Genomic DNA, 22,481 nt, shown 5'->3' on the forward strand with positions numbered 1-22,481 from the left:
CTGGTAAGGAGTCTGTTGCCTAGTTAGCCTACCATTCAGGGTGCGTTTAATACTGACTAAAAGAATACTGCTGCACAGTTAGACTCCCAAGAGGTAAGAGAAATTTTTATTTTTTTTATTTTTTAAATTCCGATATTAACACAAGTAAATATTTAAAATTATATATAATAAGGAATTAATTTACACCACAAACATCTAATTTCTTGTCAAGGTGTCATCATTCTGCACTGACAGCTCTGTATAACAAATATGAGAAAATGTTTTTGTACTTTTGCGTGTGTTTAATCCTTGTTTAAACAAAAACATATTTAACAAACACATATTTATATTTATTAAAGACTTAAATGATCATAATATGATCAAACCAATAATAAACAAAACATTTAGACATTGCATGATATTATTATTAATAAATCAGATTAAGTCATTTTTGATGTTCTAAAGTAGCAGACAGCGTCTTAATAATAAAGTACGTGAGAGAAGACTTTTATTATATATGTATGTTTATTATTCATGATGTCACTAACACTGTGTTGAGTGTAAAAGCTGTAACATAGGGCTGAGACCAGACTTCTTACTGGTTATAAATACATTTTTCATATGACAGTCATTTGAATTAGATTCAGAAAGAATAATTTTTTTTTTTTTATCACTAACTAAAATGCTGCTGCACAGTCAATTCTGATACACAAATACATGTTAAAAATACAATGAATGCATAATTAGTTTACACCAAAAAGGTCAAAGTTTTGTATGTTCTAATTGATTTTATAAGCTTTGAGAAGTCTGTTAATAAGCTGTAGATTCATACATTCTTAATTAAATTGGGAGTTTTCATCATCACATTTCTAAATTTGGATTACTGTTTTCTGAAAGTAGTTTCTCACAATGTTAGTTTTTCCTGTTCACATTCAGGTATTTTTCTCAAATTAATCAAATGCATTTTTGAATGCCATTGTTCATTTCACATTAGACTGTTAAATAACAAGGAAATGCCTGCCAACAATGAATTGATTCATTTTTAAAGCCGAAAAAGTTGTATGCTGAATGTGTAATTGAGTGGTTCTTTGTATTTTGAATAATAGATTGCCCTGCTTAGCTTGTCAAGGTGTGGCCACTCTGCACTGACAGCTGAATGTACAGTGAATATGAAAACAAAGTTCTTGTACCTTTGTTCTTTGGAATTTCAAAGAATTCCAAGTAAAGAAAAAAAGCTTAACTTAACAAATACATACTGATATTTATTAAATACTTAAATGGATTCTAATTGCAAACAGTCTGATAGAATAGAAAGATTGAATTATATGATTCTAAATTCATGATATATATAGTTTTAATGTCAGAAAATGACAAATAGTAAGAATCTTGATCACAGAACACATGAGAGAAGATTCATATTTTGTTATTATTTATTCAATTTCATTATACATGCTGTCACACCATATGCCTGAGACCACACTTCTTATAATTTGATTATTTCTTAGTAATATATAAGTATAAACATTTCAGATGAAAAGAAAAAGTATTTCTCAAACATGTCCTCTGTAATTTTAGTTTATTCAAATTGTGGCAGTTTTGTAACTCTTTTCTACACCTGTTATGAGTGAATGAAAACTACTGCCAAACTGAGACATAGAATAGAAAACTGAACCAGAGTCAACAAGTAAAAAGTCATTTTGTTTTGTTCACACATTTTTGTAAGTGCAAATTTTACTTCTCTGGGAAAATTTAAACACAAAACAAACAAACAAACAAAAAACTACAAATATATTTATGGAGGGTTGTGTTTTACAGGAACCAGGCACAGGGAGGATGGAACCTCTCACATTCCTCCTCCTATTAGCAGGTATTTGTAGGATTGTATCTTTCTGTCATTTCACTCTCTTGATATTTGTGGTTTCATGTGTTTGCACGTATGTGTGTGTGTGAGAGAGGGAGAGAGAGTGCAAATAGAGCGATGATGCTAATAGCAATTTATATTTAAAATATATGAAAGTATAGACTGAATTTGCATAATTTAGCTTTTTGCCTAAATTCAGATGAGAATAATAATCCAATTAATATTTTACAGGACTAGTGGGAGCAGCATCTACTGACAATTCAACAACAGGTAACAAAAACAGAAGCTGAAGGAGCCTAGAGCTGAATGGGCTAAAAGATTTCCCCACCCCTCACTCCCATTCCTCTGTTCGACATCCCCTCCACCCCCCACCACAATTTGACGTAACTAAAGAAACTTTAGTGTAATGAAACTAATGTACATGCTTTTAAGACAGTGTTCTTTTTAATGCACAGCTATGTCAGCATTTTACTGTATTCAATGAGTAAAATGCTGAACAGCTGAGGTGGAAGAACATGTGGGCATGGGGGACTCCCATTCTATTAACCCAAACCTACTAACACTTCTATTTTCAGTTAGCACAAGCCCATCAGACGTCAACATAACATCAGTACCAAGCAATGCAACTTCAAACGAAATCCTACCACCACTAAACTCATCTTTACAATCATCAAACACCACAAGCTCATCTACAGTTAATCATGCTTTTACTGCCTTATAACTTCTTTTTCATTTAACCTCACCACCAATCAACCCAGTCTCAATGGGAAATGCAACCTCACCAATGCCTTTTCTTTTTACAATTACCTTTTATTTAACACAGTCGCATCTCTGGTAAACATTACATCAGTACCAAGCAGTACAACCTCACCACCAGAAGGTACAACTCCACCAACAGTTTTTGGAACCTCAGCACCAATAAACTCAAACATAACCTCATTACAACCCACCACAACATCATCTTCAGGTAATCTAATACAAATCGTGCACATTCAATATATGAATGACAGTTAATTTATTATGTTCCATAATCCACTAAAAATATTTTAAGTAGTGGACTTTAGAACAAAATCAAAGTGAAAATGAACTGCAGTATATATTCCTTTGTCTAAAATGCTTTTACTCGTGTCTAAATTATGCCTCAAAATAATCGATGCCTCTGTATTCAGTGTCATTATTTTATTTTAAGCAAAGATCATGATGACCAGATATTGTAAACACAGGAGTAATAAAAGTTGTTGTCCCTCAACAGAAAACATGACATCAGCACCACCCTCACCAACAGCAACAGTCAGCACGAACATGACCTCATTACCAGTTAACCCAACTTCATCGGGTAACGTGACGTCAGCATCACCCTCACAGACAACACCAGGCATAATGACTTCTCCGCTACTCAATGCAACTTCACCAGAAAACGTGACATCAGCACCACCCTTACTATCGTCTCTCAATGCAACCTCACCTCAAGTCAACATGACCACAATACCACTTAACCCAGCCTCACCAGGTAATGTGACATCAGCACCCCCTGCAGCAACAACACCAGTCAGCATGACCTTAACACATCTAAATGCAACCTTACCAGGTAACATCACCTCAACATCATCCTCACCAACAACACCAGGCAGCATTACTTTATCACCACTCAACACAATTTAACAACAGATCAACTGTCCTCAATACCACTTAACCCAGTCTCGTCAAGATGACCTCTATGCGACTTAGCACTACCTCAATAACAATAAACACAACCTTGCCTGTGAACATGTTGTCAACAACATTAAACCATAGAACAAGTTGATATGACCTTAACATTACTTTACCCATCCACAGAACCAGTCAACATAACCTCAGCGTCACTCAGTACACCCAGCATGACCTCACCAACAGTCAAGCCATTATCTCCAGACCTAACTTCGCAAGGAACATCCATACTTTCAAATGTCACCTTTTTTAGCACTACAACTACAGCAGAAAAGCCGATCAGCTGATCATTGATCAGTTTGATGATTGAAGTAGTAACAGGAGGGGGAGGGAGAGAGAAGAGGCAGTCGCTCCATATATCGGTTGTTAAGCTTAACGTGGGAATGCTTTACAAACATCCAGAAATGAACTTACACACTTGCTTTACTTCTCTCTGGGATAACTTTCTCGGAGATGAAATGCCGGTTTGGTAGCGAGGATCCAAATGCTGACCGCCAACAAGTCTCGCACGCCACAGCCGCTCTATCACGTGACGCATACTGCTCCGACGCGCTAAGGTTATGAGCTGAGTTACGCCATGTTGCAAGTTTTGTAAAGTGCTTTTGTGATATTTAATGGATCGGATTACATTTTTTTATTTCTCTCCAATATCCGATCCAGTAATTTAGGTCAGTATCGGACTGATACCGTAATATCGGATCGGTCCATCCCTAAACTCAACCTCAGCCACACCAGATAACATGCCCTCAGCACCATCCAAATCAATAGCACCAGTCAGCACAAGCCCATTGGCACTCAGTACAACCTCACTACAAGTCAACATGACTTGAACAGCAGTTAACCCAGTTACACCAATTAAGGTGACCATAGTACCATTAGCACCAATGGCACCATTCAACATGACCTTACCAGTAGTCTCTACAACCTCACCACAAGTCAACACACCTTTAACACCACTTCACATGACCTCACCAAATCACCTCACTATAATGCTCACCAACAGCACCAGTCAGCATGCTCTCACCCCACTCAGCACAACTTCACTACAGGTAAACATGATTTCAACACCACTTATCCCAAACTCATTTGCAGTCAGCATAAACTCATCAACACTCAGTCTAACCACACAAGTAAAGAGGAGCCTCACCTTTAACCTCTATCGCCAGGAAAATCAGTGTCTGTTAAATCAATCCATGACTATGAGAAAACATGTTTTTCTTTAATAAAATACAGTATGTACCAGTTTATAATAAAAGTGAATGTCCTATCTGTGGCATGTTCATGAAATTCTTTAATTCTCCATTTGTAAAATTAATATATTGTAACTGACATTTGTTCCAACTATATCTATCGCCTCAGCTACTGCCAATGGCACGAATGCTTCCTCAAATACAGCGACAACTTTGGGCTCTAATACAACTGCAGCCACAACAGTGGGTTCCAATACAACTGCAGCTACAGCTGTGGGTTCCAATACAACTGCAGCCACAACAGTGGGTTCCAATACAACTACAGCTCCAAGTGTGGTTTTCAATACAACTGCAGCCACAACAGTTGGTTCCAATACAACTGCAGCCACAACAGTGGGTTCCAATACAACTGCAGCTACAGCTGTGGGTTCCAATACAACTGCAGCCACAACAGTAGTTTCTAATACAACTGCAGCCACAACAGTTGGTTCCAATACAACTGCAGCCACAACAGTGGGTTCCAATACAACTGCAGCCACAACAGTAGTTTCTAATACAACTGCAGCCACAACAGTGGTTTCCAATACAACTACAGCTCCAAGTGTGGTTTTCAATGCAACTGCAGCCACAACAGTTGGTTCTAATACAACTACAGCTCCAAGTGTGGTTTTCAATACAACTGCAGCCACAACAGTGGGTTCCAATACAACTGCAGCTCCAACCACAACTACAACTGCCACGCCAACACTAGCACCTAAAATCAATTTAGGATTTAAGCTGCAGGAACCCTTTTCACCAGAACTTGCAAACAACAGTTCACCAGCCTATAAACAGTTAGAATCAACAGTGACTGAACAGGTGAGTTCTTGGAATTTGGAACCTTCCCAAAAAATCAACTTATCTAAACGTCTTTGTTCTTTTGATCTGAATGTACTTAAACAATAGATATATAAAAATATGAATAAAGAGAATTCTAGCTGGTTACTCCAAATAACTAAGAATTTTATGATGAGCAAGGGAACGTATACATGAAACATAAAATGTATGAAATCTTTGTGATATGACTTATATGAACTTGATTTTAAAATATTTGAAATTTCATTTTATATGATATGTATTTATATATCTTTCAATACAATTTATTCCTAGCTCAACAACGTCTATAGTAAAAAATTTGGACCTAGCTTTAATCGAACTGTCATCAATAGTTTCAGGTAAGAAACACAGCTTAAGATTACTTTCTAAAACTAAACATTTATTAGCTACTAACCATTTAATGATCAAGGAACTGACCACAGACCATTGTGAGGTCAGTTGACTAGTTTCAGTTGTTGTGCAAAGGTACTGTTTATATGGCTGCAGAAACCTGCAATCAACTGAGACTGAAGAATTCACTTGGAACAGTGACAAAACATTTCTCCCACTGAAAATTTATGTCCAGATGAAAAGATTCAACTTTTTTTACTATACCGGATGATTGAGCATGCATCCAGACAACTAACCATTTACCTTTTATTTTTAACAATAGATTTAATAAGTTCATTCTTGCCTTCTTGATGTAAGGCTAATCAGTGATAAAGATTTGACAAATAAAATGAAAGCATAGAAAATCACTACATTTTTCCTTTACAGTCAAGGATCCATTGTGGTTGATGCTGAGCTGATATTCAATGATGTCAGCACATTACCAAATATCAGCTCTGCAGTTGCAACTTTGACAGAAGCTGTTGCAAGCTCAACTTTTAACCTCTCAGTTAACACTTCATCTATTTCAGCAAAAGGTCGGTCCTCATGTAATTTGTTGTTTCATCCTTCCTGATCATTTATTGTCATAAATTGTTATTTTGGATGTCGATATCAAATATATCGACATATATGAAAATATTCCTTTGCAGCATTTGATTGAAAATAATTACTTTGATTCCATCACATCTTAAATGAATAGTGTTTAATGTCTTTAAACACTATTCATTTGTGAACAAGGAAATAGTCACAAGACTGTGCAATAACTTATTTAATATTGTGATTTCCAGCTGTGACAATAACACCAACAGAACAAATCACAACATCATCTTCAACAATGAATCCAAGTACCACACCAGGTATTACCATGAAATAACTATGAATTTTTACATGTGATTATCACAAGCATGTAACACCATCATACAGCCTCACTCTTATAACCATTTTATCCAGCCTCACCACCACTCAACACGACCTCTGTGCTAACAACATTTAATGTGATATTGATTCCACTGAACTCAACTAGAGATGGCACGATACCACTTTTTTATGTCCAATACCGATACCGATATCATAAATTTGGATACCTGCTGATACCGATAGGAATCCGATATAGTTTATTTTTTAATCAATAAAACAGTTTTTTTAATATCTTGCTGCATTTTATATAGGTTCATACTCACGTTTTAAAAACAAAACACTAAAGCTATTCTGTTATACCTGTATGTAAAAAACACACTGCACACAAAATATTTCATAATTCAGCAATACTGAGCTAATAAACTTAAACCTACACCATCCTCCCTATTCTGGTATTTTAAAGAGTACTTACCAGAAATATTAAACAACCTAACTAATAGGGTTGCAAACTCCCAGCAAAAAAACAACAACAGGGAACTACCCCCCACCCTCTGCCTCATGATGCATAATCGACGTAATCAACCTTAATTTAATGCACGTGTAAAAAAAATGCACAGAAATCAATTATTTTTCTACAATAATTAAATAGATTCAGCATCTTTCTTCAACAGAATTGCAGACTGCACAGATGGAAAAGGTACTATAGCTTACTAGGGTATATATTAGACTTAATAGTTACTATATACAGTAATGGACTTCTATACATTTTACCTCTGATTAAAACTTTGGTTGTAAGATTCAGATAATTGTTTATTAATAGCTAGACATTTTAAATGAGAATAAGAAAGAAACATATTCTTTGGGCCCCCCTTTTCCCTGTTAATGCCCTACCTGCCCCCCTGGCAAAACCTTGCTAGATCCGTCCCTGCACAGTTACCAGCCGTCAGCTACGTAGAAAAGGATCCTGGTGTAGAAAGTAATCTTAAATAAATTCTAAGAACAGCTTATCAAGCTTAAACGTGCTGCTGTTGTTCAGCCGCTAGTTTCCTCTTTCTGGTGCAAAGTGGGCGATAAATAAACAAGAGAAACGGGGCTCGCAACAGAAAAGCCGATCAGCTGATCATTGATCAGTTTGATGATTGAAGTAGTAACAGGAGAGGGAGGGAGAGAGAAGAGGCAGTCGCTCCATACAGGGAGTGCAGAATTATTAGGCAATACCAGCCCAAACCAGTACTCCACCTCCACCTTGCTGGCGTCTGAGTCGGACTGGAGCTCTCTGCCCTTTACCAATCCAGCCATGGGCCCATCCATCTGGCCCATCAAGACTCACTCTCATTTCATCAGTCCATAAAACCTTAGAAAAATCAGTCTTGAGATATTTCTTGGCCCAGTCTTGACGTTTCAGCTTGTGTGTCTTGTTCAGTGGTGGTCGTCTTTCAGCCTTTCTTACCTTGGCCATGTCTCTGAGTATTGCACACCTTGTGCTTTTGGGCACTCCAGTGATGTTGCAGCTCTGAAATATGGCCAAACTGGTGGCAAGTGGCATCTTGGCAGCTGCACGCTTGACTTTTCTCAGTTCATGGGCAGTTATTTTGCGCCTTGGTTTTTCCATACGCTTCTTGCGACCCTGTTGACTATTTTGAATGAAACGCTTGATTGTTCGATGATCACGCTTCAGAAGCTTTGCAATTTTGAGACTGCTGCATCCCTCTGCAAGATATCTCACTATTTTTGACTTTTCTGAGCCTGTCAAGTCCTTCTTTTGACCCATTTTGCCAAAGGAAAGGACGTTGCCTAATAATTATGCACACCTGATATAGGGTGTTGATGTCATTAGACCACACCCCTTCTCATTACAGAGATGCACATCACCTAATATGCTTAATTGGTAGTAGGCTTTCAAGCCTATACAGCTTGGAGTAAGACAACATGCATGAAGAGGATGATGTGGACAAAATACTCATTTGCCTAATAATTCTGCACTCCCTGTATATCGGTTGTTAAGCTTAATGTGGGAATGCTTTACAAACATCCAGAAATGAACTTACACACTTGCTTTACTTCTCTCTGGGATAACTTTCTTGGAGATGAAATGCCGGTTTGGTAGCGAGGATCCAAATGCTGACCGCCAACAAGTCTCGCACGCCACAGCCGCTCTATCACGTGACGCATACTGCTCCGACGCGCTAAGGTTATGAGCTGAGTTACGCCATGTTGCAAGTTTTGTAAAGTGCTTTTGTGATATTTAATGGATCGGATTACATTTTTTATTTCTCTCCAATATCCGATCCAGTAATTTAGGTCAGTATCGGACTGATACCGTAATATCGGATCGGTCCATCCCTAAACTCAACCTCAGCCACACCAGATAACATGCCCTCAGCACCATCCAAATCAATAGCACCAGTCAGCACAAGCCCATTGGCACTCAGTACAACCTCACTACAAGTCAACATAACTTGAACAGCAGTTAACCCAGTTACACCAATTAAGGTGACCATAGTACCATTAGCACCAATGGCACCATTCAACATGACCTTACCAGTAGTCTCTACAACCTCACCACAAGTCAACACACCTTTAACACCACTTCACATGACCTCACCAAATCACCTCACTATAATGCTCACCAACAGCACCAGTCAGCATGCTCTCACCCCACTCAGCACAACTTCACTACAGGTAAACATGATTTCAACACCACTTATCCCAAACTCATTTGCAGTCAGCATAAACTCATCAACACTCAGTCTAACCACACAAGTAAAGAGGAGCCTCACCTTTAACCTCTATCGCCAGGAAAATCAGTGTCTGTTAAATCAATCCATGACTATGAGAAAACATGTTTTTCTTTAATAAAATACAGTATGTACCAGTTTATAATAAAAGTGAATGTCCTATCTGTGGCATGTTCATGAAATTCTTTAATTCTCCATTTGTAAAATTAATATATTGTAACTGACATTTGTTCCAACTATATCTATCGCCTCAGCTACTGCCAATGGCACGAATGCTTCCTCAAATACAGCGACAACTTTGGGCTCTAATACAACTGCAGCCACAACAGTGGGTTCCAATACAACTGCAGCTACAGCTGTGGGTTCCAATACAACTACAGCTCCAAGTGTGGTTTTCAATACAACTGCAGCCACAACAGTGGGTTCCAATACAACTGCAGCCACAACAGTGGGTTCCAATACAACTACAGCTCCAAGTGTGGTTTTCAATACAACTGCAGCCACAACAGTTGGTTCCAATACAACTGCAGCCACAACAGTGGGTTCCAATACAACTGCAGCCACAACAGTAGTTTCTAATACAACTGCAGCCACAACAGTGGTTTCCAATACAACTACAGCTCCAAGTGTGGTTTTCAATGCAACTGCAGCCACAACAGTTGGTTCTAATACAACTACAGCTCCAAGTGTGGTTTTCAATACAACTGCAGCCACAACAGTGGGTTCCAATACAACTGCAGCCACAACAGTGGGTTCCAATACAACTACAGCTCCAAGTGTGGTTTTCAATACAACTGCAGCCACAACAGTTGGTTCCAATACAACTGCAGCCACAACAGTGGGTTCCAATACAACTGCAGCCACAACAGTAGTTTCTAATACAACTGCAGCCACAACAGTGGTTTCCAATACAACTACAGCTCCAAGTGTGGTTTTCAATGCAACTGCAGCCACAACAGTTGGTTCTAATACAACTACAGCTCCAAGTGTGGTTTTCAATACAACTGCAGCCACAACAGTGGGTTCCAATACAACTGCAGCTCCAACCACAACTACAACTGCCACGCCAACACTAGCACCTAAAATCAATTTAGGATTTAAGCTGCAGGAACCCTTTTCACCAGAACTTGCAAACAAAAGCTCACCAGGCTATAAACAGTTAGAATCAACAGTGACTGAACAGGTGAGTTCTTGGAATTTTTTTAGCCTTCCCAAAAAGTCTACTTATCCAAACTTCTTTGTTCTTTCGATCTGAATGCACTTAATCAACAGATATATAAAAAATATGAATAGATACAATTCTAGCTGGTTACTCCAAATGACTAAGAATTTTATGATGTGCAAGGGAACGTATACATGAAACATAAAATGTATGAAAACTTTGTGGCATGACTTATTTTAAATTTCATTTCATATGATATGTATTTATATATCTTTCAATACAATTTATTCCTAGCTCAACAACGTCTATAGTAAAAAATTTGGACCTAGCTTTAATCGAACTGTCATCAATAGTTTCAGGTAAGAAACACAGCTTAAGATTACTTTCTAAAACTAAACATTTATTAGCTACTAACCATTTAATGATCAAGGAACTGACCTCACAGACCATTGTGAGGTCAGTTGGCTAGTTTCAGTTGTTGTGCAAAGGTACTGTTTATATGGCTGCAGAAACCTGCAATCAACTGAGACTGAAGAATTCACTTGGAACAGTGACAAAACATTTCTCCCACTGAAAATTTATGTCCAGATGAAAAGATTCAACTTTTTTTACTATACCGGATGATTGAGCATGCATCCAGACAACTAACCATTTACCTTTTATTTTTAACAATAGATTTAATAAGTTCATTCTTGCCTTCTTGATGTAAGGCTAATCAGTGATAAAGATTTGACAAATAAAATGAAAGCATAGAAAATCACTACATTTTTCCTTTACAGTCAAGGATCCATTGTGGTTGATGCTGAGCTGATATTCAATGATGTCAGCACATTACCAAATATCAGCTCTGCAGTTGCAACTTTGACAGAAGCTGTTGCAAGCTCAACTTTTAACCTCTCAGTTAACACTTCATCTATTTCAGCAAAAGGTCGGTCCTCATGTAATTTGTTGTTTCATCCTTCCTGATCATTTATTGTCATAAATTGTTATTTTGGATGTCGATATCAAATATATCGACATATATGAAAATATTCCTTTGCAGCATTTGATTGAAAATAATTACTTTGATTCCATCACATCTTAAATGAATAGTGTTTAATGTCTTTAAACACTATTCATTTGTGAACAAGGAAATAGTCACAAGACTGTGCAATAACTTATTTAATATTGTGATTTCCAGCTGTGACAATAACACCAACAGAACAAATCACAACATCATCTTCAACAATGAATCCAAGTACCACACCAGGTATTACCATGAAATAACTATGAATTTTTACATGTGATTATCACAAGCATGTAACACCATCATACAGCCTCACTCTTATAACCATTTTATCCAGCCTCACCACCACTCAACACGACCTCTGTGCTAACAACATTTAATGTGATATTGATTCCACTGAACTCAACTAGAGATGGCACGATACCACTTTTTTATGTCCAATACCGATACCGATATCATAAATTTGGATACCTGCTGATACCGATAGGAATCCGATATAGTTTATTTTTTAATCAATAAAACTGTTTTTTAATATCTTGCTGCATTTTATATAGGTTCATACTCACGTTTTAAAAGCAAAACACTAAAGCTATTCTGTTATACCTGTATGTAAAAAACACACTGCACACAAAATATTTCATAATTCAGCAATACTGAGCTAATAAACTTAAACCTACACCATCCTCCCTATTCTGGTATTTTAAAGAGTACTTACCAGAAATATTAAACAACCTAACTAATAGGGTTGCAAACTCCCAGCAAAAAAACAACAACAGGGAACTACCCCCCACCCTCTGCCTCATGATGCATAATCGACGTAATCAACCTTAATTTAATGCACGTGTAAAAAAAATGCACAGAAATCAATTATTTTTCTACAATAATTAAATAGATTCAGCATCTTTCTTCAACAGAATTGCAGACTGCACAGATGGAAAAGGTACTATAGCTTACTAGGGTATATATTAGACTTAATAGTTACTATATACAGTAATGGACTTCTATACATTTTACCTCTGATTAAAACTTTGGTTGTAAGATTCAGATAATTGTTTATTAATAGCTAGACATTTTAAATGAGAATAAGAAAGAAACATATTCTTTGGGCCCCCCTTTTCCCTGTTAATGCCCTACCTGCCCCCCTGGCAAAACCTTGCTAGATCCGTCCCTGCACAGTTACCAGCCGTCAGCTACGTAGAAAAGGATCCTGGTGTAGAAAGTAATCTTAAATAAATTCTAAGAACAGCTTATCAAGCTTAAACGTGCTGCTGTTGTTCAGCCACTGGTTTCCTCTTTCTGGTGCAAAGTGGGCGATAAATAAACAAGAGAAACGGGGCTCGCAACAGAAAAGCCGATCAGCTGATCATTGATCAGTTTGATGATTGAAGTAGTAACAGGAGGGGGAGGGAGAGAGAAGAGGCAGTCGCTCCATATATCGGTTGTTAAGCTTAACGTGGGAATGCTTTACAAACATCCAGAAATGAACTTACACACTTGCTTTACTTCTCTCTGGGATAACTTTCTCGGAGATGAAATGCCGGTTTGGTAGCGAGGATCCAAATGCTGACCGCCAACAAGTCTCGCACGCCACAGCCGCTCTATCACGTGACGCATACTGCTCCGACGCGCTAAGGTTATGAGCTGAGTTACGCCATGTTGCAAGTTTTGTAAAGTGCTTTTGTGATATTTAATGGATCGGATTACATTTTTTATTTCTCTCCAATATCCGATCCAGTAATTTAGGTCAGTATCGGACTGATACCGTAATATCGGATCGGTCCATCCCTAAACTCAACCTCAGCCACACCAGATAACATGCCCTCAGCACCATCCAAATCAATAGCACCAGTCAGCACAAGCCCATTGGCACTCAGTACAACCTCACTACAAGTCAACGTGACTTGAACAGCAGTTAACCCAGTTACACCAATTAAGGTGACCATAGTACCATTAGCACCAATGGCACCATTCAACATGACCTTACCAGTAGTCTCTACAACCTCACCACAAGTCAACACACCTTTAACACCACTTCACATGACCTCACCAAATCACCTCACTATAATGCTCACCAACAGCACCAGTCAGCATGCTCTCACCCCACTCAGCACAACTTCACTACAGGTAAACATGATTTCAACACCACTTATCCCAAACTCATTTGCAGTCAGCATAAACTCATCAACACTCAGTCTAACCACACAAGTAAAGAGGAGCCTCACCTTTAACCTCTATCGCCAGGAAAATCAGTGTCTGTTAAATCAATCCATGACTATGAGAAAACATGTTTTTCTTTAATAAAATACAGTATGTACCAGTTTATAATAAAAGTGAATGTCCTATCTGTGGCATGTTCATGAAATTCTTTAATTCTCCATTTGTAAAATTAATATATTGTAACTGACATTTGTTCCAACTATATCTATCGCCTCAGCTACTGCCAATGGCACGAATGCTTCCTCAAATACAGCGACAACTTTGGGCTCTAATACAACTGCAGCCACAACAGTGGGTTCCAATACAACTGCAGCTACAGCTGTGGGTTCCAATACAACTGCAGCCACAACAGTGGGTTCCAATACAACTACAGCGCCAAGTGTGGTTTTCAATACAACTGCAGCCACAACAGTTGGTTCCAATACAACTGCAGCCACAACAGTGGGTTCCAATACAACTGCAGCTACAGCTGTGGGTTCCAATACAACTGCAGCCACAACAGTGGGTTCCAATACAACTACAGCTCCAAGTGTGGTTTTCAATACAACTGCAGCCACAACAGTTGGTTCTAATACAACTACAGCCACAACAGTGGGTTCCAATACAACTGCAGCCACAACAGTGGGTTCCAATACAACTGCAGCCACAACAGTTGGTTCTAATACAACTACAGCCACAACAGTGGGTTCCAATACAACTACAGCCACAACAGTGGGTTCCAATACAACTGCAGCCACAACAGTGGGTTCCAATACAACTACAGCTCCAAGTGTGGTTTTCAATACAACTGCAGCCACAACAGTTGGTTCCAATACAACTGCAGCCACAACAGTGGGTTCCAATACAACTGCAGCTACAGCTGTGGGTTCCAATACAACTGCAGCCACAACAGTGGGTTCCAATACAACTACAGCTCCAAGTGTGGTTTTCAATACAACTGCAGCCACAACAGTTGGTTCCAATACAACTGCAGCCACAACAGTGGGTTCCAATACAACTGCAGCTACAGCTGTGGGTTCCAATACAACTGCAGCCACAACAGTGGTTTCCAATACAACTACAGCTCCAAGTGTGGTTTTCAATACAACTGCAGCCACAACAGTTGGTTCCAATACAACTGCAGCCACAACAGTGGGTTCCAATACAACTGCAGCCACAACAGTAGTTTCTAATACAACTGCAGCCACAACAGTGGTTTCCAATACAACTACAGCTCCAAGTGTGGTTTTCAATGCAACTGCAGCCACAACAGTTGGTTCTAATACAACTACAGCTCCAAGTGTGGTTTTCAATACAACTGCAGCCACAACAGTGGGTTCCAATACAACTGCAGCTCCAACCACAACTACAACTGCCACGCCAACACTAGCACCTAAAATCAATTTAGGATTTAAGCTGCAGGAACCCTTTTCACCAGAACTTGCAAACAAAAGCTCACCAGGCTATAAACAGTTAGAATCAACAGTGACTGAACAGGTGAGTTCTTGGAATTTTTTTAGCCTTCCCAAAAAGTCTACTTATCCAATCTTCTTTGTTCTTTCGATCTGAATGCACTTAATCAACAGATATATAAAAAATATGAATAGATACAATTCTAGCTGGTTACTCCAAATAACTAAGAATTTTATGATGTGCAAGGGAACGTATACATGAAACATAAAATGTATGAAAACTTTGTGGCATGACTTATTTTAAATTTCATTTCATATGATATGTATTTATATATCTTTCAATACAATTTATTCCTAGCTCAACAACGTCTATAGTAAAAAATTTGGACCTAGCTTTAATCGAACTGTCATCAATAGTTTCAGGTAAGAAACACAGCTTAAGATTACTTTCTAAAACTAAACATTTATTAGCTACTAACCATTTAATGATCAAGGAACTGACCTCACAGACCATTGTGAGGTCAGTTGGCTAGTTTCAGTTGTTGTGCAAAGGTACTGTTTATATGGCTGCAGAAACCTGCAATCAACTGAGACTGAAGAATTCACTTGGAACAGTGACAAAACATTTCTCCCACTGAAAATTTATGTCCAGATGAAAAGATTCAACTTTTTTTACTATACCGGATGATTGAGCATGCATCCAGACAACTAACCATTTACCTTTTATTTTTAACAATAGATTTAATAAGTTCATTCTTGCCTTCTTGATGTAAGGCTAATCAGTGATAAAGATTTGACAAATAAAATGAAAGCATAGAAAATCACTACATTTTTCCTTTACAGTCAAGGATCCATTGTGGTTGATGCTGAGCTGATATTCAATGATGTCAGCACATTACCAAATATCAGCTCTGCAGTTGCAACTTTGACAGAAGCTGTTGCAAGCTCAACTTTTAACCTCTCAGTTAACACTTCATCTATTTCAGCAAAAGGTCGGTCCTCATGTAATTTGTTGTTTCATCCTTCCTGATCATTTATTGTCATAAATTGTTATTTTGGATGTCGATATCAAATATATCGACATATATGAAAATATTCCTTTGCAGCATTTGATTGAAAATAATTACTTTGATTCCATCACATCTTAAATGAATAGTGTTTAATGTCTTTAAACACTATTCATTTGTGAACAAGGAAATAGTCACAAGACTGTGCAATAACTTATTTAATATTGTGATTTCCAGCTGTGACAATAACACCAACAGAACAAATCACAACATCATCTTCAACAATGAATCCAAGTACCACACCAGGTATTACCATGAAATAACTATGAATTTTTACATGTGATTATCACAAGCATGTAACACCATCATACAGCCTCACTCTTATAACCATTTTATCCAGCCTCACCACCACTCAACACGACCTCTGTGCTAACAACATTTAATGTGATATTGATTCCACTGAACTCAACTAGAGATGGCACGATACCACTTTTTTATGTCCAATACCGATACCGATATCATAAATTTGGATACCTGCTGATACCGATAGGAATCCGATATAGTTTATTTTTTAATCAATAAAACTGTTTTTTAATATCTTGCTGCATTTTATATAGGTTCATACTCACGTTTTAAAAGCAAAACACTAAAGCTATTCTGTTATACCTGTATGTAAAAAACACACTGCACACAAAATATTTCATAATTCAGCAATACTGAGCTAATAAACTTAAACCTACACCATCCTCCCTATTCTGGTATTTTAAAGAGTACTTACCAGAAATATTAAACAACCTAACTAATAGGGTTGCAAACTCCCAGCAAAAAAACAACAACAGGGAACTACCCCCCACCCTCTGCCTCATGATGCATAATCGACGTAATCAACCTTAATTTAATGCACGTGTAAAAAAAATGCACAGAAATCAATTATTTTTCTACAATAATTAAATAGATTCAGCATCTTTCTTCAACAGAATTGCAGACTGCACAGATGGAAAAGGTACTATAGCTTACTAGGGTATATATTAGACTTAATAGTTACTATATACAGTAATGGACTTCTATACATTTTACCTCTGATTAAAACTTTGGTTGTAAGATTCAGATAATTGTTTATTAATAGCTAGACATTTTAAATGAGAATAAGAAAGAAACATATTCTTTGGGCCCCCCTTTTCCCTGTTAATGCCCTACCTGCCCCCCTGGCAAAACCTTGCTAGATCCGTCCCTGCACAGTTACCAGCCGTCAGCTACGTAGAAAAGGATCCTGGTGTAGAAAGTAATCTTAAATAAATTCTAAGAACAGCTTATCAAGCTTAAACGTGCTGCTGTTGTTCAGCCACTGGTTTCCTCTTTCTGGTGCAAAGTGGGCGATAAATAAACAAGAGAAACGGGGCTCGCAACAGAAAAGCCGATCAGCTGATCATTGATCAGTTTGATGATTGAAGTAGTAACAGGAGGGGGAGGGAGAGAGAAGAGGCAGTCGCTCCATATATCGGTTGTTAAGCTTAACGTGGGAATGCTTTACAAACATCCAGAAATGAACTTACACACTTGCTTTACTTCTCTCTGGGATAACTTTCTCGGAGATGAAATGCCGGTTTGGTAGCGAGGATCCAAATGCTGACCGCCAACAAGTTTCGCACGCCACAGCCGCTCTATCACGTGACGCATACTGCTCCGACGCGCTAAGGTTATGAGCTGAGTTACGCCATGTTGCAAGTTTTGTAAAGTGCTTTTGTGATATTTAATGGATCGGATTACATTTTTTATTTCTCTCCAATATCCGATCCAGTAATTTAGGTCAGTATCGGACTGATACCGTAATATCGGATCGGTCCATCCCTAAACTCAACCTCAGCCACACCAGATAACATGCCCTCAGCACCATCCAAATCAATAGCACCAGTCAGCACAAGCCCATTGGCACTCAGTACAACCTCACTACAAGTCAACGTGACTTGAACAGCAGTTAACCCAGTTACACCAATTAAGGTGACCATAGTACCATTAGCACCAATGGCACCATTCAACATGACCTTACCAGTAGTCTCTACAACCTCACCACAAGTCAACACACCTTTAACACCACTTCACATGACCTCACCAAATCACCTCACTATAATGCTCACCAACAGCACCAGTCAGCATGCTCTCACCCCACTCAGCACAACTTCACTACAGGTAAACATGATTTCAACACCACTTATCCCAAACTCATTTGCAGTCAGCATAAACTCATCAACACTCAGTCTAACCACACAAGTAAAGAGGAGCCTCACCTTTAACCTCTATCGCCAGGAAAATCAGTGTCTGTTAAATCAATCCATGACTATGAGAAAACATGTTTTTCTTTAATAAAATACAGTATGTACCAGTTTATAATAAAAGTGAATGTCCTATCTGTGGCATGTTCATGAAATTCTTTAATTCTCCATTTGTAAAATTAATATATTGTAACTGACATTTGTTCCAACTATATCTATCGCCTCAGCTACTGCCAATGGCACGAATGCTTCCTCAAATACAGCGACAACTTTGGGCTCTAATACAACTGCAGCCACAACAGTGGGTTCCAATACAACTGCAGCTACAGCTGTGGGTTCCAATACAACTGCAGCCACAACAGTGGGTTCCAATACAACTACAGCTCCAAGTGTGGTTTTCAATACAACTGCAGCCACAACAGTTGGTTCCAATACAACTGCAGCCACAACAGTGGGTTCCAATACAACTGCAGCTACAGCTGTGGGTTCCAATACAACTGCAGCCACAACAGTGGGTTCCAATACAACTACAGCTCCAAGTGTGGTTTTCAATACAACTGCAGCCACAACAGTTGGTTCTAATACAACTACAGCCACAACAGTGGGTTCCAATACAACTGCAGCCACAACAGTGGGTTCCAATACAACTGCAGCCACAACAGTTGGTTCTAATACAACTACAGCCACAACAGTGGGTTCCAATACAACTACAGCCACAACAGTGGGTTCCAATACAACTGCAGCCACAACAGTGGGTTCCAATACAACTACAGCTCCAAGTGTGGTTTTCAATACAACTGCAGCCACAACAGTTGGTTCCAATACAACTGCAGCCACAACAGTGGGTTCCAATACAACTGCAGCTACAGCTGTGGGTTCCAATACAACTGCAGCCACAACAGTGGGTTCCAATACAACTACAGCTCCAAGTGTGGTTTTCAATACAACTGCAGCCACAACAGTTGGTTCCAATACAACTGCAGCCACAACAGTGGGTTCCAATACAACTGCAGCTACAGCTGTGGGTTCCAATACAACTGCAGCCACAACAGTGGGTTCCAATACAACTACAGCTCCAAGTGTGGTTTTCAATACAACTGCAGCCACAACAGTTGGTTCCAATACAACTGCAGCCACAACAGTGGGTTCCAATACAACTGCAGCTACAGCTGTGGGTTCCAATACAACTGCAGCCACAACAGTGGTTTCCAATACAACTACAGCTCCAAGTGTGGTTTTCAATACAACTGCAGCCACAACAGTTGGTTCCAATACAACTGCAGCCACAACAGTGGGTTCCAATACAACTGCAGCCACAACAGTAGTTTCTAATACAACTGCAGCCACAACAGTGGTTTCCAATACAACTACAGCTCCAAGTGTGGTTTTCAATGCAACTGCAGCCACAACAGTTGTTTCTAATACAACTACAGCTCCAAGTGTGGTTTTCAATACAACTGCAGCCACAACAGTGGGTTCCAATACAACTGCAGCTCCAACCACAACTACAACTGCCACGCCAACACTAGCACCTAAAATCAATTTAGGATTTAAGCTGCAGGAACCCTTTTCACCAGAACTTGCAAACAAAAGCTCACCAGGCTATAAACAGTTAGAATCAACAGTGACTGAACAGGTGAGTTCTTGGAATTTTTTTAGCCTTCCCAAAAAGTCTACTTATCCAAACTTCTTTGTTCTTTCGATCTGAATGCACTTAATCAACAGATATATAAAAAATATGAATAGATACAATTCTAGCTGGTTACTCCAAATAACTAAGAATTTTATGATGTGCAAGGGAACGTATACATGAAACATAAAATGTATGAAAACTTTGTGGCATGACTTATTTTAAATTTCATTTCATATGATATGTATTTATATATCTTTCAATACAATTTATTCCTAGCTCAACAACGTCTATAGTAAAAAATTTGGACCTAGCTTTAATCGAACTGTCATCAATAGTTTCAGGTAAGAAACACAGCTTAAGATTACTTTCTAAAACTAAACATTTATTAGCTACTAACCATTTAATGATCAAGGAACTGACCTCACAGACCATTGTGAGGTCAGTTGGCTAGTTTCAGTTGTTGTGCAAAGGTACTGTTTATATGGCTGCAGAAACCTGCAATCAACTGAGACTGAAGAATTCACTTGGAACAGTGACAAAACATTTCTCCCACTGAAAATTTATGTCCAGATGAAAAGATTCAACTTTTTTTACTATACCGGATGATTGAGCATGCATCCAGACAACTAACCATTTACCTTTTATTTTTAACAATAGATTTAATAAGTTCATTCTTGCCTTCTTGATGTAAGGCTAATCAGTGATAAAGATTTGACAAATAAAATGAAAGCATAGAAAATCACTACATTTTTCCTTTACAGTCAAGGATCCATTGTGGTTGATGCTGAGCTGATATTCAATGATGTCAGCACATTACCAAATATCAGCTCTGCAGTTGCAACTTTGACAGAAGCTGTTGCAAGCTCAACTTTTAACCTCTCAGTTAACACTTCATCTATTTCAGCAAAAGGTCGGTCCTCATGTAATTTGTTGTTTCATCCTTCCTGATCATTTATTGTCATAAATTGTTATTTTGGATGTCGATATCAAATATATCGACATATATGAAAATATTCCTTTGCAGCATTTGATTGAAAATAATTACTTTGATTCCATCACATCTTAAATGAATAGTGTTTAATGTCTTTAAACACTATTCATTTGTGAACAAGGAAATAGTCACAAGACTGTGCAATAACTTATTTAATATTGTGATTTCCAGCTGTGACAATAACACCAACAGAACAAATCACAACATCATCTTCAACAATGAATCCAAGTACCACACCAGGTATTACCATGAAATAACTATGAATTTTTACATGTGATTATCACAAGCATGTAACACCATCATACAGCCTCACTCTTATAACCATTTTATCCAGCCTCACCACCACTCAACACGACCTCTGTGCTAACAACATTTAATGTGATATTGATTCCACTGAACTCAACTAGAGATGGCACGATACCACTTTTTTATGTCCAATACCGATACCGATATCATAAATTTGGATACCTGCTGATACCGATAGGAATCCGATATAGTTTATTTTTTAATCAATAAAACTGTTTTTTAATATCTTGCTGCATTTTATATAGGTTCATACTCACGTTTTAAAAGCAAAACACTAAAGCTATTCTGTTATACCTGTATGTAAAAAACACACTGCACACAAAATATTTCATAATTCAGCAATACTGAGCTAATAAACTTAAACCTACACCATCCTCCCTATTCTGGTATTTTAAAGAGTACTTACCAGAAATATTAAACAACCTAACTAATAGGGTTGCAAACTCCCAGCAAAAAAACAACAACAGGGAACTACCCCCCACCCTCTGCCTCATGATGCATAATCGACGTAATCAACCTTAATTTAATGCACGTGTAAAAAAAATGCACAGAAATCAATTATTTTTCTACAATAATTAAATAGATTCAGCATCTTTCTTCAACAGAATTGCAGACTGCACAGATGGAAAAGGTACTATAGCTTACTAGGGTATATATTAGACTTAATAGTTACTATATACAGTAATGGACTTCTATACATTTTACCTCTGATTAAAACTTTGGTTGTAAGATTCAGATAATTGTTTATTAATAGCTAGACATTTTAAATGAGAATAAGAAAGAAACATATTCTTTGGGCCCCCCTTTTCCCTGTTAATGCCCTACCTGCCCCCCTGGCAAAACCTTGCTAGATCCGTCCCTGCACAGTTACCAGCCGTCAGCTACGTAGAAAAGGATCCTGGTGTAGAAAGTAATCTTAA

At 38.1% G+C, this 22,481-nt stretch overlaps 1 protein-coding gene across 1 annotated transcript in view; it reads left to right on the plus strand.

Annotated features, from left to right (window-relative positions):
- Positions 1 to 22,481, plus strand: part of LOC146385571 (uncharacterized) — a 30,518-nt gene continuing 8,037 nt past the window's right edge. The window contains exons 1-21 of the mRNA XM_084931403.1: positions 1 to 93; positions 1,795 to 1,846; positions 2,072 to 2,110; positions 2,664 to 2,807; positions 3,093 to 3,350; positions 4,907 to 5,595; positions 5,887 to 5,951; positions 6,370 to 6,518; positions 6,771 to 6,839; positions 9,833 to 10,761; positions 11,035 to 11,099; positions 11,520 to 11,668; positions 11,921 to 11,989; positions 14,181 to 15,439; positions 15,713 to 15,777; positions 16,198 to 16,346; positions 16,599 to 16,667; positions 18,859 to 20,267; positions 20,541 to 20,605; positions 21,026 to 21,174; positions 21,427 to 21,495. Of these exons, the coding sequence (XP_084787529.1) occupies positions 1,813 to 1,846; positions 2,072 to 2,110; positions 2,664 to 2,807; positions 3,093 to 3,350; positions 4,907 to 5,595; positions 5,887 to 5,951; positions 6,370 to 6,518; positions 6,771 to 6,839; positions 9,833 to 10,761; positions 11,035 to 11,099; positions 11,520 to 11,668; positions 11,921 to 11,989; positions 14,181 to 15,439; positions 15,713 to 15,777; positions 16,198 to 16,346; positions 16,599 to 16,667; positions 18,859 to 20,267; positions 20,541 to 20,605; positions 21,026 to 21,174; positions 21,427 to 21,495 (5,893 nt within the window). The 5' untranslated portion in view covers positions 1 to 93; positions 1,795 to 1,812. The remainder of the gene's footprint in view (positions 94 to 1,794; positions 1,847 to 2,071; positions 2,111 to 2,663; positions 2,808 to 3,092; positions 3,351 to 4,906; positions 5,596 to 5,886; positions 5,952 to 6,369; positions 6,519 to 6,770; positions 6,840 to 9,832; positions 10,762 to 11,034; positions 11,100 to 11,519; positions 11,669 to 11,920; positions 11,990 to 14,180; positions 15,440 to 15,712; positions 15,778 to 16,197; positions 16,347 to 16,598; positions 16,668 to 18,858; positions 20,268 to 20,540; positions 20,606 to 21,025; positions 21,175 to 21,426; positions 21,496 to 22,481) is intronic.

This window comes from Perissodus microlepis, chromosome 6 (genome assembly GCF_051167445.1).
Source record: "Perissodus microlepis isolate ML-2025 ecotype Zambia chromosome 6, ASM5116744v1, whole genome shotgun sequence".
In the NCBI taxonomy this organism is placed as follows: Eukaryota; Metazoa; Chordata; class Actinopteri; order Cichliformes; family Cichlidae; genus Perissodus; species Perissodus microlepis.